A 15288-nucleotide genomic window follows, 5' to 3' on the forward strand; every position below is an offset into this window, starting at 1 on the left:
ACATCTGATACTTTTGGAAAAGCTCCTGCTGGATCCAAAACACCCCGCCTGACAGTCCATCTCCAGCATGTCCCCCAAACCCACCAGCCTAGTCCTGTAGGTACCACAGGCTCTGTCCCCCGCTGGTTCTGCTTCCGCCACCCACAACCCCAGCCAGCCGCGCAGACCCTGTGACCCCAAACCGGCTGCACGGCCACGGGGAGGAGGGGTCCGCCGGCGGGAGAGATGCTAACAGCAGAGCAGGTGACACGCATGTGCACACAAACACTGTTTATTCCGACTATGGCCAAAGTCAGGGAGAGACGGCAGAAGCTCAGTGCCCCAGAAGTCCTCCCAGGTTCAAGGGTTCAACGACGGCTCGGTGCGGGCTGGGAGAGTGCTGGCCTCCCTGTGTGCTGGACCTCCTGCTGTCTGAGACGGGCTAGCGCCCCGCGGGCACAGCCTCCATCGTCCACGGCTACCACACTGCCTCAGCCTTTACCTTAGGCCGGAGTCTCTGCGGAGCACGTCGGTCTAGCGGAGTCCCGAGGTGGAGGCTGAGGCCTCAGCAGATGGGACAGGACAGCGCTTTTGCTGAAGGGCTGCTCGCTCCTCAATGCCACCGCCCACCACCTGTCTAGCCTCCAGGGAGAGGTCTGAGATTAGGGCCCACGGGGACAGGAGCACCTGCCTGCAGGCCTACGTGAGGACCCACGTCGAACAGCTCATGCGTCTCTGTGGAGCGCCGCGTTCACCTCAGCGCCGGAGCCTCAGGAAGAATGCGTGTTTACACTCTGTACTCTCCAGGGGGTAATACTTATCATAGAAATCTAAGACGTATTCTTCAGTCTTGAATCCAAACTTCTGGTAGAGCAGCATAGCGGGGTTGCTTGCTGAGACGTGAAGGGTCACATCCTTGCCCATGCAGGTCTGCCAAAAGGGTGGAAAAGTACCAGATGAGAATCAAAGAGCCTGAGGGAAATGAGTAGGTGAGGGAAGTCTGTGAAGTGTAGGTAGGTAGTTATGGCAACCGGGGACAGCAGGGCCGGCAGCTGGGATGCCCAACACCCAGCAACAGCTGGGAGCCCCAGTCACTTTGCGGCCGAGCCACACGCTCACGGAAACGTTCGAGAGTGAGGAAAGGGATGGCGTGCTGGTTGTTTCTGCTCTGAAGCAAAGGGCCCAGGGGGATAGTTTATTGTCAACTGGATTATTTTATTTATAATTCAATTACACTTCCAAATATCACACATATCAATACCTGGCACACTGACAATCTTGAAGAAGTCGAGAACAAGATGAGAAGTTCTGCTTTTTAAAACGAGATGTTATCTTATGCTCAAACTTGTAAAAATGCCCTTCCTACACCTACTAGAAAAGATGCTGTTATGAGGCTGGATACAAGGTATTAGGACTTTTGTTTAGTTATGAAACCTAAAGACCCGGTACAGACCTTTGGAATCCCACAGGCCCCCTGCCATCCCTCCCAAACTGGCAGAACTAGCTTGTGGTTTCTGTATTCAGCACTGCCCTAATCCTGGGGGGGATGGGGGGGCGGAAATAATCTTCATTCTGTTAATACGAGGCAAGTTCTTAAGATTCTTTAATTAGCTACACAAGAAAAAACCCGAAAGTCATATAAACTAAGACCTTGTTTTCTAATGAGGAAGGCACCGAAATACTGAGGTTGACAGGGTCCTTGAGATTTTGTAACCCCTGGTTCCCTGCCCCCAGGCCTAGATTTAAGAGGCCTCTCAGGTAGACAGCTCTCCTCTTTTCTCTGTTCACTCATGTTCTGGGCCCAACAGCACTACTATGAGTGTATGAAATGAATTTCGTGGAGCAACGCTAGTGTTCCGTGCATGGTCCAACCATGGCACCTTTGAGTACTACTGCCTGGCTGAGCAGTACTGTCGGGGCCTGGGGCTCAGTCTGGCTGAGGGCTGGGCCCTAGGCACAAGGATAAACACTCCCGCACCCACCTGCTGAGCGCTCAGTAAGGACTGACCCTGCACCAGGCCTTCTCCGAGGCGCACACGGGAGTGTCAGCCCTGCACTGCCCACAGGCCCTGCCACTGAAGGGAAAGGCAGCAGTGCTCCTGGCAGGATGGATGGGGGCGGGGGGAGAGTCGTGGCAGTGAGTGGTGGGGGATGGGGTGTGGTACAAAGAACTCAGAGTGTTAAGTGCCCAGTGGGGAGGGAAGAAAGCAATTTCTAGAAAACAATTCCAGGTTCCTGGCGACATCTGGGAAGTACTGAGCACGTTTCATTAAAAACTGGAAAAATGGGGCGCCTGGGTGGCTCAGTAGGTTAAGTGTCTGCCTTCGGTTCAGGTCATGATCCCAGGGTCCTGGGATGGAGCCCTGCGTTGGGCTCCCTGCTCAGTAGGGAGCCTGCTTCTGTCTCTCCCTCTACCCTTCTCCCCTACTCGTGCCCTCTCTCACTCCCGCTCTCTCAAATAAAATCTTTAAAATTGGAAAAATGACATTTTATCTTCTCCTTCCTCTATTTAAAAGGAATCTTGCCCGCATAACACACAATCCTCCATGCCAAATGGTTTCTTTTTTTTAAGATTTATTTATTTATTTGAGAGAGAGAGAGTGAGCGAGCACACAGGGAGAGGGAGAAGCAGGCTCCCCACTTAGCAGGGAGCCCGATGCGGGCCTCCATCCCAGGATTCTGGGATCATGACCTGAGCTGAAGGCAGACACTTAACACACTAAGCCTCCCAGGCGCCCCCAGCCAAATGGTTTTGAGATAAAAGTTTACCAGAAAGACTCTGGGGGGAGGGGCGCCTGGGTGGTTCAGTCGTTAAGCGTCTGCCTTCAGCTCAGGTCATGATCCCAGAGTCCTGGGATCGAGCCCCGCATCGGGCTCCCTGCTCAGCGGGAAGCCTGCTTCTCCCTCTCCCACTCCCCCTGCTTGTGTTCCCTCTCTCGCTGTGTCTCTCTCTGTCAAATAAATAAATAAAATCTTAAAAAAAAAAAAAAAAAGATTCTGGGGGGGAAATTCCTTACATGTTTTTCTGATGTTAGTTTATAAATATATGGTATATTTTCTTCAACAGTGGTACAGATATATCAAAGGATGAATTATAATTCAATATTCAAATCAAGTATCAAAAGCTTATACAGCTCATACAGTGATAACAGAGTGAAGAATAATCAGCGATAATAGAATACGTAGTCCTGGTTGATACAGTTTTGCTAAAATGTTTAAAAATACTTAAAAACTTTTGCAACAGCATAGGTGGCATTATGCTCAGTGAAAGAAGTCAGGCAGAGACAGGTACTGCATGATCTCATTTATACGTGGAATTGAGAAACACACAGTGAAAGCTGAACTCCCAGATACAGACAACAGGCTGGCGGTTGCCAGCGGCGGGGTTGGGGGGGGCAGTGAACTTGCCGCAGGGGCGTCCAAAGGAACAGCCCTGTAGGTTATAAAACCAGTCAGTCTGGGGGCTGTCCCCCACAGCATGGAGACTAGAGCTCTCAACACTGTACTGCGTATCTGAAAGCTGCTGAGAGAGTAGATCTTAAAAGTTCTCATCCCAAGAAAACAAATGTTTGTAGCGATATATGTGTGGTGGCGGATGGTCACCAGACTCACTGTGTTGGTTCGCAACATACATCGTTATACTGTGCAGCTGAGAGGAGAATGTTTCGTATGTCCGCTACACGCCAGTACGGAAAAGCCCCCAAAGACCACAGTTCCGCTTCCGCTCCTCAGAGTCGGGCTGGCAGGCTAAGAGCAGCAGGAGGTACCAATGGGGGTCGGTCCTCTGAGTGCTCCGGGCTCTCACTTCTGGTATTTTTCTCATTTTGTTTACTATACGTGTTTACAAACTGGTTTCTTTGAAGCCTGGGCCCAAACGGTGATCGTATTTCAGAGGGGCGAAGATTTCTATCTGTATGTTAAGAGCCTCAGGAGGGATAGTGACTGGTGTTTTCTCACTGGGTTTCCGAGACCACCCCTTCTGTTGGGCCGTGCTGGGAAGGCTCAGCCCAGCATCATTCCTCCATACCTCCTCCACGTCTTCCAGGGGAGCCCAGAGGCAAGCTGGTAGCACAGACAGCTTACCTGAATCAGATGATAAATCATGAATGTTGCAATCCCTGCTCTTCTCCATTCAGGATGGACAAACAGAAATGAAATGTAAGCTTCATTGTACTTTACGTCAGGAACCATGAAGCCAAAGGCAATGATGACTTTTTTATAAAGGACAACAACACTGAAGTCTGGATACTGCAGGCACTCAGACAGGTCAATGCCTAAGGAAAAGAGATAATTGGAGATTCAAACTCTGTGCCTTCTGGAATTAACCAACACCAAGCTGTTCGGTCTGGACTTACAACTACACCTGCATGCTAAAAAAAACCCCAAAAAACCAAAAACAAAACTGAAGACAAAGATATTAGCATAGACATCATACATTCAGATCACACAAATAAAGTGAATTTTAGAAAATATCAAAACTAACACCGTCTTTTTTAAGTACACATGTTAAAAGAGAAGCAGGATAGGGCTGGTAGTAGAGAGCGCACAGGTCTAGAACTGGACATATCTGGCTTTGAACTTAGCCTTCTCTACAATGTGTGTCCGCTGACACCTTTCTAGATGTGGGCCTCAGCGTCTGCACACCCAGACCTCACAGGGTGGGAGCAAAGACCTCATACTGTTGTGTTCTTCACCTCATATGTGTACAGTTTACAAGCTCTTTTGTACAAAGGCTGCATTTTACAGTAAAGGGGATAAGCAAACAATGATTGCATGCATAAGGTATGGAGGCACCCAGAGTAAGGTCAGGAAGTAGTAGATGCTCCCAGAATGTTCCTTTTGGCCCCCATACCACTCCTAAAAGATGAGCACAACTCTGCCACCACACGTGCAGTATTACATGATTATCAGACAACAAAGATGACACAGCTCTACTCCCGATGAAATCTTATCTAACATCTGGAAGACATGTAATATTTCCTTTACGTTTCAAAGCAGCACAGTAAGACAGATCCACAAAGAACGTGTTTATATTTAGCACTGAAAATGCGTTCAGTCTTTACTTGGTGGCTTTGGTCTACAGAGAGAAATATATTGAGGCTGGTAAAATGACAAATCATATTGGGTTTACTCTTATTTTCAAATTGGGGTATTTGGGGGCACCTGGGTGGCTCAGTCATTAGGCTTCTGCCTTCGGCTCGGGTCGTGATCCCAGGGTCCTGGGATCGAGCCCCGCATCAGGTTCCCTGCTCAGCGGGAGCCTGCTTTTCCCCCTTCCACTCCCCCTGCTTGTGTTCCCTCTTTCGCTGTCTCTGTCAAATAAATAAATAAAATCTTTAAAAAAAAAAAAAGTTCAAATTGGGGTAGCTGGCTTTTTAAAAATGCCTTTGGCTTTATTTACACTCTCCCCAAGGAATAGCTAAATAAATAAAATTACAGAATTATTAAGCAAAAAACCAAAAGTGTCCCAACATGCCCAAGCTACCACTCAGTGTATCACTGGTAGACACTACCTGGTATCTAAACATATGTAGAAGCAAAACAGGATGAATCTTTTATTCTGGAAGCAGAGACAGACAGGGAAGAGAAACATACAAAAATACTGTTTATTACTTTTAATTGCTGGCTTCTTCTTGATCTTAGGAAGAAAGAGGTGTTCATATTTTACTATTTCTATGTTAGCAGAGACAGACTAAATGAAATCATGAGTAAAGGTTTTAGAGTCACATGACGTACACTAATTTAAAAATATCACTAAAGTGAACTACACAGAAAACTGATCTGCCTAGTTTGGGAGGGGAACATACCAGGCCAGAAAAACTCCTGACACATGGAGTTGATCGTTGGGATGTGATTTGGCCGGACGTAGCAATAATCAAGAGGTGCCTCGGCTTCCGGCGTCCAGTGAGGGTCACTCCTGTGCAGGTGGGAACGAATCTGTGACAGGAGCTGCAGTTTGGGTGGCTTTGTTTCATAATCACGTCTCCAGGATCGCAGAAAAAAACAAACTCAAGTCAAGAAAAATACTCCATATCATTCCTAGCCAAGTGATTCACATAAACTCTTTACTCTGCTTGACATTTTAAGCTAACTTGTGCTACTTTCTATGGCAGATTGCTTGACAACTTGAAAGCCTGCTACTTTTCTGGTATGAAATTTAAAATTTGCCCTCTGCACCTGCCAGGAACCCTACTTGTGCTGGCGGCGAGCCTTCATGAACAGAGTGAGGGACCAAACAGCAGCCTGACTCAAGCCTGTGTGCTGTGGCCCAGGACAGAGCCCAGGGAGGGAGGGTCCAGCTCTGCCGGGGCCTCAGGGGCAGGCTCGCACACTGCCTCTCACAAGCCCAGTGGACAGCGGTGCTGAGCAAGGAGGATCACATGACTCTGAAGCAAGTACCGTCAACAAAACAACACACTTTCTCAAGACAGCACCAGGGGCCTCTAGTCAGCTCAGCTTCCACAGCACTGCCTAGACAACAAGACTCATCATCCCCAGATGTAAGCCCAACTGAGATGTCTCTCTAATTTTTTTCATTTTACAGATTACTAAATATATACAACTTTAAAACTTAAAAGAGGGAGCCTGGGTGGCTCAGTCGGTTGAACATCTGCCTTCAGCTCAGGTCATGATCCCAGAGTCCTGGGATCAAGTCCCGCATCGGGCTCCCTGATCAGTGGGGAGCCTGCTTCTCTGCCCCTCCCCTTGCTGATGCTTTCTTTCTCTATCTCTCGCTTTCTCTCTCTTGCTCACTCTCTCTCTCAAATACATAAAATATTAAAAAAAAAAACTGAAAAGAAACACAATGAGTATAATATTCATAATGAAATCTAATGGAGTTAACTTATTCTTGCTTTTTACATTTCTTTCAAAGGACTGTCCTTTCTGCAAAAAAAAAAAAAAAAAAACTACAGTCGAAACAAGCCAAGGATAAGACTGGACATGGAGCACAGACTCAGTCCATGTTGATGCCTGCTCCCAGGGGAGGGTCTGGACTCACTCCAGTGGGGGACCATGGTGCAGAAGCCACCAACGCCCTTCCTCACAACACACTCAACATCACAGCTCTTCTCCGTGTACCTGATATAAGGCTTCAGGATCCGAGAAGTGTAAGGGCTGACGATACTCTGGTCCACGGCCAGATCTTCCGATCCCACCAAACGATACAGAAACCTAGTGGTCTGGTGCCGAAACCCTTTCCTGGATGGCAAGGCAGTCTAGGAGAAAGAAATGCTGGTTATGTAGAAATAAAGTCACTCAAAGGATTGGTTTAATTTCACAGGGATAATTAGTACGTAGGACATTTTTATGTGTCGGAAAGTAGGTCTTTTTGTATTACTTACCTGGAACGCTCAAATTTCAATACAAACCTCATAGGTACCTCTGCATAAAATCAGATACGAAAAACCAATGCTGGTTGTAACAGTTTATAAAATTGAAATAATTTAAAAAATTTTAAAGTTACTTAAAAAGTTTAAGTCATTTAAGTGAGTGGAATGCAGGACTGAGCACCGGATTTACAGCTTCTGTAGGTTGCATTCTGCCTAATAATACCTCCAATCCAGTCACCAGATATTAACCCACCCAACACGTGGGTCATGCTGCGGGAGTCTGTTATCCACAGAGCGGGAGGGGCCAACTACTGCTGCCCCTGCATATTGGTTTAGTAAAACAGGCCTCTATTCCACTGGGTATATTTGACAGGAGCAGGACTGATGTAGACCGTTGTCCCTATGACATATCACGAAAGCGGAGAGGCCCTCCCAGGGGTCGAACGAGGAGGTGCTCTGGGTTCCTCAGGTGGGTGTCCAAACAGAACAGGTAGGTTTCACTCTGGGAGCCCGAACAGAGATGTCTGTCTCTGGAAGTGCTGCTCCAGGGCCCTCAGTCGTGTAGGAACAGAACATGTGCAATTAGGGTTTTACAGCAAAGAGCCCAGATGGAAGATTAAAAGGCACATTTATAAAGTGGTTTGCCAAGGGCTGGATGAAGTTTAGAAACCTGAGTTGTTTTTGGAGAGTCCGTTTGCTCTTTAGCCTAGAAAATAACTTTGTTGGAAGGAGAGCAAGAATTCCTTCTTTTATAATTTGCTCTCATTACTTTCCCCAACTGGACACCAAAATTTTCAAAGGATGACTTTGAAATTGTTCCAGGATTTTCAAATAGGTTTCAGAGGGAAATTCAGAGCAATGGCATATAGTTTCCAAACATAGCCTCAACACTTCCTCCCGCGCCCGTGGGGACGTGTGGCTCCTCCTGTCAAGCGGCAGAGTCTGTTCCCTCCCCTTGGATCTGGGTAGGCCTTGGGACAGGCCTTGACCAATGACAAAGCGTCAGAAGTAACATTCTGGGACCTTGAGCCCAGTTCTTAAGAGGACCAGCAGCTCCCATGGTGTCTAGGCTGGACCCCGGAATATCTAGAGGCCACATGGAGATGGGCTCTGGAGGAAGAGAAGCCATCCTGATCATTCCGATCCTGACTGAACTCCCTGCTAAAGGCAGCCACGGGCATGACCTCAGTCTTCAGCACATGGGGTAGAACCGCCACCCAGTTGAGCCTAGTAAACCCACAGAATCAGAAGAAAGATTAAACATTGCTTTAAGCCTCTAAGTTCTGGAGTGGTTTGCAATGCAGCAACAGATCACTGAACCACTGGCCCATGATGGACGATCTGGTTCATGTCTCGAGGTGAGTTGTGTGGAACTCCACAGATGTCATCCAGTACCCTAACTTCTTTCCACCTAGCCTACCCACAATGTCTGCCTGGATCACTGCCACCCATTCTCCACACAGAGCCAGATGCGTCTTTTAAAAAAAAATACATTCACTTCCCTTGGTCAAAACTCCTATGTGGCTTCCCTTATAATTCAAAGTCCTTACCTGTGACTGCAGGATCTACCTGTTATCTCTGTGGCCTCATCTCCCACACACTTCCTCCACCACCACTATGCTCCAGCCTCACACATCAAACTGTGCTGCCTTGGGGCCTGCACCCGGGCCTTTTGCCCTGAACCTTCTTCAGCCCGGCTCCTCCTTGTGGAGAGGATGGGGTCGAGTGCTACCTCGGGGGACACTGTTCCAAGTGGTACTGCTGCCTTCTGCTCTCCCACCCACTACAGCACCCACCCTGCAGGAAATGATCCTGTTTGGTGAGTTAGTCCTGTCACTGCACTGCTCCATCAGGCGGGCACCTTCTGCCCTACTTCACTGCAGTATCCCCAGCTAGAGGGGTGCTTGGCACACATGAAGTACTCAGCTTAGGTCTGCTGAATGACAAAATGGTGGCGGGGTGGGGGGTTAGCATCCCAAAGTCAAACAAGTTCCTTTTACCTAGGATATCATATTTGGCTTTCAACAAAAAATTACAAGGCATACTAAAAGGCAAAAGACACCGTCTGAAGAAACAGAGCAACCATCAGAACCAGACTCAGACATGGCAGAGATGTTGGAATTATTAGACTGGGACTTTAAGACAACACCCAAGAACAGATGGGCAATTTAAGCAGCAAGATGGAAATGCTAAGCAAGAATCAAGAAGAAATGCTAGGGATCAAAAACAGTGTAACAGAAATGAAGAACCGCCTTTGGTGGGCTCATTAGTAGACTGGGTAGGGCTGAAGAAAGAACCTCTGACCTGACAAGAGGAACTTCCAAAACTGAAAAGCAAAGAGAAAAAAAAGACTAAAAAAACCAGAATGGAACAGAATATCCAAAACTGTGTTACAACTACAAAAGGTATAAAATACACATAATAGGGACACCAGAACAAAAGAGAAAGGAACAGAAGAAATATTTGAAGCAGTAATGACTGAGAATTTTGCCAAATTAATCAGACACCACACCAAAACCACAAATATGGGAAGCTCAGAGAACAAAGGCAGGATAAGTGTCAAGATGAAACCGCTTAAAAGCATAAAGCTGAACAAAAATCAAAATGGTTGCACTAATGCTTCAGTGAAGCTCAATTTTTTTATTTTTCAAAGATTTTTATTTATTTATTTGGCAGAGAGAGAGAGACAGAGAGAGAGGGAACACAAGCAGGAGGAGTGGGAGAGGGAGAAGCAGGCTTCCCGCTGAGCAGGGAGCCCGATGCGGGGCTTGATCCCAGGATCCTGGGATCATGACCTGAGCCCAAGGCAGATGTTTAACTGACTGAGCCACCCAGGCCGCCCTGAAGTTCGATTTTAAAGTCACCTTGTTCCTCTCTTGCACAACCACTCCTCTTCCCTTCCTAGTTTTTTGTTTCAGGAACCCGGTACTATCCTGAAGACATGTCCAATGAGGCTGGCAGCACATACACAATTCTGTCAAAACCAGCTAGATCCTGTATTTCCCCATAAAACCCCCACCCCCTCCTTGGGACCGGCTTGCAGTTTTGAAGGCCTTAGCCTGCAGCAGCCTCCTCTGCCTGGCAAAGCAATAAGCTATTGTTCCTTTTCATCCCAAACTCTGTCTTTGTGTTGTACTTGGCTCTGAAGCACAGAGGTTAGTGGTTTTTGACAACAAATCAGCATGTAAGACACCTGTGACCGAAGGAGAAGCTCTGTCAAACGAGATAAATGAGATAAAAAAAAAACTTTTAAATGCACAAATAGAATTAAAGATTGGAAACGAAGACAAAATTCTGAAAGCTTCCAGGGTGTGGGAGAATAAAACAGGAGACTACCTAGAAAGAAACAAGAATAAGACCAACAGTGAGGCTCTCAGCAGCAACACTATATGCAAGATGATAATGGAGTAATAATTTCAAAATGTGGAAGGAAAAAATAAAACTACAATTTTATATCCAGCTATGCAATCATTTAAATGCAAGAGTGAAATGAAGATAATCTTAGGCATACAGGTATTCAAAATTAATCTAAAAAAGACCGTATTTTAAAAAACTGTTGGGGCGCCTGCGTGGCTCAGTCGTTAAGCGTCTGCCTTTGGCTCAGGTCATGATCCCAGGGTCCTGGGATCGAGCCCAGCATTGGGCTCCCTGCTCAGCGGGAAGCCTGCTTCTTCCTCTCCCTCTCCCCCTGCTTGTGTTCCCTCTCTCACTGTGTCTCTTGCTGTCAAATAAAAAAATAAATTCTTAAAAAATAAATAAAAATAAAAAACTGTTAAAGGAAGTAGTCTAACAAAAAATTAATCTAGGAAGAAATTATGGGAAATAAGAGTAAACAATTTAGTGAGGTTTACTGTTATCTAAATAAACAGTACAAAAGAAAAAAGACAGATAAGAGCATGCAAAAATATTCTGTTTGGAAGAAAGACCACATGATAATATTAAAAAATTAACAGAGAAAAAGAAATATATGTCGTACGTTAGGACCTACAAAAAGAATAAAAATAGAGCATGTAACTTTCTTTATAGCAAAGAATCAACTTCATATACACTATTTTCTCTGACCACAACATAATCTGATTAGAAATTAAATCAATTACTAAAAGAGACCTTAAAAGTTCCTACATATCTAAAAACCAAAAAAAAAAAAAAAAAGCAAAAAGCACTAAGTCAGTCGGATTACAGAGGAAATAATGAGAAAAATTACAAACTGCTAAGTACTGATTGATAATAAGCTCTCATCATTTCAAAAGTCCTAATTTATAGCTAAAGCAGTATTACAGGGACATTTATAGCTATGACTGTATTTATCAGAAAACATAAGGAGTATGGATTGAACAGGTGCACTGATAGCTGCTCCCCTGTGTAACTGCATTAAAATGATACTAAAATTCCAGGTGAGGATGGGGGATTAATCACACAATTTTATCCCCTCCCAAACCCACTAAAACTATAGAATCAGACTTAAAAAAAAAAAAAGAAGCATACAAAAATAGAAAGATCAGGGGAGGAAACATCTGGGAAGCAGATGGACAAATACTAACTGCTTTAAAGCCAAAATTCCAAGCTGGCTTTGGGTAAGGTGAGAACCAGGCCAATCTGTACTGCAGCATCCTCCTAAAACCTGGGGGCAGCACCAGACTCCTCTGGAGCTGGGAAAAAACAAGGCAATAGAATAAGGATCAGGTAAAAGCTGGGTGCACTGCAGTTTGATCCCCAAACCCTCATTCCCCTGCTGCCGGGCGGCTGCCTCCCCACAGATGTCTGGATGTCCCATCTCTAGAGAAGGTGTAACCGGCTCTCTGAAGGGGCAGCTCCCGTGGCATGGAGGTATGAGTCCCACAAGTTGAAGGCGAGAGTCCCCCTGCCCCTAGGAGGTAACCAGGGTTCCAAGACTGGAAGACTGACTAGCCCGGGAGAAAGACCCCCAAGGGTCCCCAAGGAAGAGACAGTGGGGGTCCACATCAAAGGATGCTCCCAGATAATGGGTCTGGACATAGAGATCCAGGTTGAGCCTCGTTTTCCCTCAGAATGGGAAAGCACCACTCCAGTACTGCTCAGGTGTCTCTCAGCTTTACCCAACGCTGGCTTGGGATTTTGGCTTAAGTTCAAGGCCTTTCGGACATGTAAGGTCTCCCAAGTTTACTTCCCAGGCAGCTTTCCTCCAGAAGCCACTAAGAATGCACTCCATGAAAGCAAGGGGGTAAACCTACAAAAAGGTGAAGCTGCGGCACAGGAAACTAAAGATTCAATACAGAGGAAGGGCGAGTGAGTCTCCAGTGAAGGGAGGTCCCTGGACCACTACTGAGTGACAAGTGTCACTCGAGGGGCAGGCACACTGAGGCCATCATCTTAAGTCCCTGCTGCAGCACATCATCTTTTATTTAGTTTTGTCATTTTATTTTTTTCATCGTAAGTGCCCTCCTTAATCCTCATCCCGTTTCGCCCTTCTCTCCACCTCCTTCCCCTCTGACAACCAGCAGCTTGTTCTCTATAATTAAGAGTCTGTTTCTTGATTTATCTTTTTTCCCCCCTTCATTTGTTTCTTAAATTCCATGTATGAGTGAAATCGTATGGTATTTGTCTTTCTCTGACTTATTTTGCTTAGCATTATACTCTCTAGCTCCATCCATATTGTTGCAAATGGCAAGATGTCATTCTTTTTTACGGCTGAGTAATATTCCGTTGTGTATGTGTATTTATATACATATATATGTATATACATATATATATATAAAACCCATCTTCTTTACCCACTCATCTATTGATGGACACCTGGGCTGCTTCTGTAGTTTGGCTATTAAGTAATGCTGCAATAAACACAGGGGTACATGTATCCCTCTGAGTTCATGTATTTGTATTTTTTGGGTAAATACTGGACCATCTATTAAACCCAGGGAGTTGTAGCCCAGAATCTCATCAGTGCTCAGTTGGGTATCACCATGTACTCTCAGACTCCTCTACTCCCTCCATGCCCACTCCCTGGATCAGCAGAGGACACTCTGACCTCCTACAAGCCAGAGGGAAGCACATCAGTTGGGAGGCAGGAAATAGAGGGCCCCACTGCCCCTGCCCAGATTTCTGCCACTCTGTGTGATATACACTGCAGCCCTGCCTGATGCTCAGACTGTGGTAAGCCTTATGTTTCCTAGGACTGCCTAATGACCTTGAACACTGACTTCTCTAGAAAGGGGTCATAGAAGCTACAGCCAGAACATGACTGTGTGAGTTTCCTGGGGCTGCCATATCTATGGCCCACAAACCTGGTGGCTTAAATAACAAACTTATTCTTCCACAGTTCTAGAGGCCAGAAGTCAGAAATCAAGGGGTCAAGCAGGGCCATGCTCTCTCTGAATATTCTAAGGAAGAATCTGCTCCATGTTTTTTCTTACTTCTTGGTGATGCCAGCAATTCTTGGTGTCCCTTAGCTTACAGACAGATTGCTCTGCCCCAGCCATCACATGGTAGTCTCCCTGGGTCTGTCTGTGTCTCTTCTCCTTTTCTTATAAGGACACCAGTCATATTGGATTAAGTGCCCACCCTGCTCCAGTGTGACCTCATCCTAACTAATTACATCTGCAAAGGCCCTATTTCCAAACAAGGTCACACTAACAGGTACCAGGGACGAAAACGTCAATACATCCTTTGGGGGGGGGGGGGCACAATTCACTCTGTAACAATGACCCAGAGAGACTGCTCAGCTTACCCTCTCCTGGAAGCCTCCCTCTAATAGTGGCAAAGTCCTTACAGAGCTAGATGGGTGCCTCCTACTTAGCTTTTTTAAAACTAAAAGTGACATAAAAAACTCAGAGTGGCTCCCTCTGGCGGGGGGGGGGGGAGTGGAGGGGGGAGGAAGCAGTACACAGAATTTCCATTGTGCTTGTAATGTTCTGTTTCTTTCTTTCTTTTTTAAGATTTTATTTATTTGACAGAGAGAGAGAGATAGCACAAGCAGGGGGAGCGGCAGGCAGAGGGAGAGGGAGAGGGAGAAGCAGGTTCCCTGCCTCTTAACCCAAGAGATAGATACAAAAGCATTTATTTTATTAATCTATAAACTATATTGATATGTTCTATGTATTCTTCTATAGTTATAGAACACATTTTGCAATTTAAAAAGTTAAGTATAGGGATTAAAAAGACAAACCCAAAAGAACAAAGTAAAGGTGAGGAGAGATGACTGCAACGAAAGTGGATGAGTAAGGACAAATGGCTGAGACCAGAGAGCCAGAGCCTAAGGCAGCAGTAAAGACAGGCCAGGAGCAGAATGATTTACAGGCAGAGCCTCAGAAAAGACAGCAAAGCAACGGGTCCTGTTAATACTGAGAGTGGGCAAGAGGACTATGGACTGAGAGTCTCTTTACTTAAGAGGTTAAAGCCTCCAATTACCTCTCCACTGCCCACATCCAAAAACAATCTTTCCCTCCATGGGCAGAAGGCTAGACTGTCCGGAGAAGCTCGGCAGAGATTCTGGACTATCGGACCTTGTGGCACAGCCAAGGGTGGGACTGAAAACAGGGAGCCTCAGGGAAGTTTGCCAGCTGAATGGTAGGCTCCCGGCCCTCCCTACTCACCCCTAGGGTGCAGGCCGGCAGGTCACTACCTCCCAGGACAGATAGAATATAGGAGGGAAAAAAAAATTAAGGGATCCATCTAGAGTAGGGGTTGTCGGCAAACTATACCCCACAGGCCAGATCGGGCCTGTTGTAGTAAATGATGTGGCACTGGGACACAGCCACGCCCATCCATTATATCTTGCTCTCACACAACAGCAGAGTAGAGTAGCTGCAACTCAGACTGTGTGGCTGCAAAGCCAGAACCATCTACTGTCTGCCCTTTACAGAAAGCCTGCCACTCCCTGGTCTAGAGGGTCCAATATCCAAATAATAGGTGTGTTCTAAAAAGACAGAAGAGAGAAAATAGAAGACAGGAAATGAAGAAGATGTTCCAGAATTCCAGGAGAGTGTCAAACTGAAAGGGCCCA

The 15288-nt window shown here is 46.2% G+C and overlaps 1 protein-coding gene across 1 annotated transcript in view; it reads right to left on the reverse strand.

The window, feature by feature from the left end:
• Nucleotides 1-255: 255 nt before the first annotated feature.
• The window catches only part of KAT14 (lysine acetyltransferase 14), a 31199-nt gene continuing 16166 nt past the window's right edge, over nt 256-15288 (reverse strand). Inside the window, exons 7-10 of the mRNA XM_045885368.3 lie at nt 7060-7196; nt 5787-5962; nt 4063-4253; nt 256-909 (exon numbers count right to left, since the gene is read on the reverse strand). Of these exons, the coding sequence (XP_045741324.1) occupies nt 736-909; nt 4063-4253; nt 5787-5962; nt 7060-7196 (678 nt within the window). The 3' untranslated portion in view covers nt 256-735. The remainder of the gene's footprint in view (nt 910-4062; nt 4254-5786; nt 5963-7059; nt 7197-15288) is intronic.

Source organism: Mirounga angustirostris, unplaced genomic scaffold, assembly GCF_029215605.1.
Source record: "Mirounga angustirostris isolate CCGP_5_RB_7025 unplaced genomic scaffold, mMirAng1.0.hap1 SCAF_10, whole genome shotgun sequence".
Taxonomy (NCBI): domain Eukaryota; kingdom Metazoa; phylum Chordata; class Mammalia; order Carnivora; family Phocidae; genus Mirounga; species Mirounga angustirostris.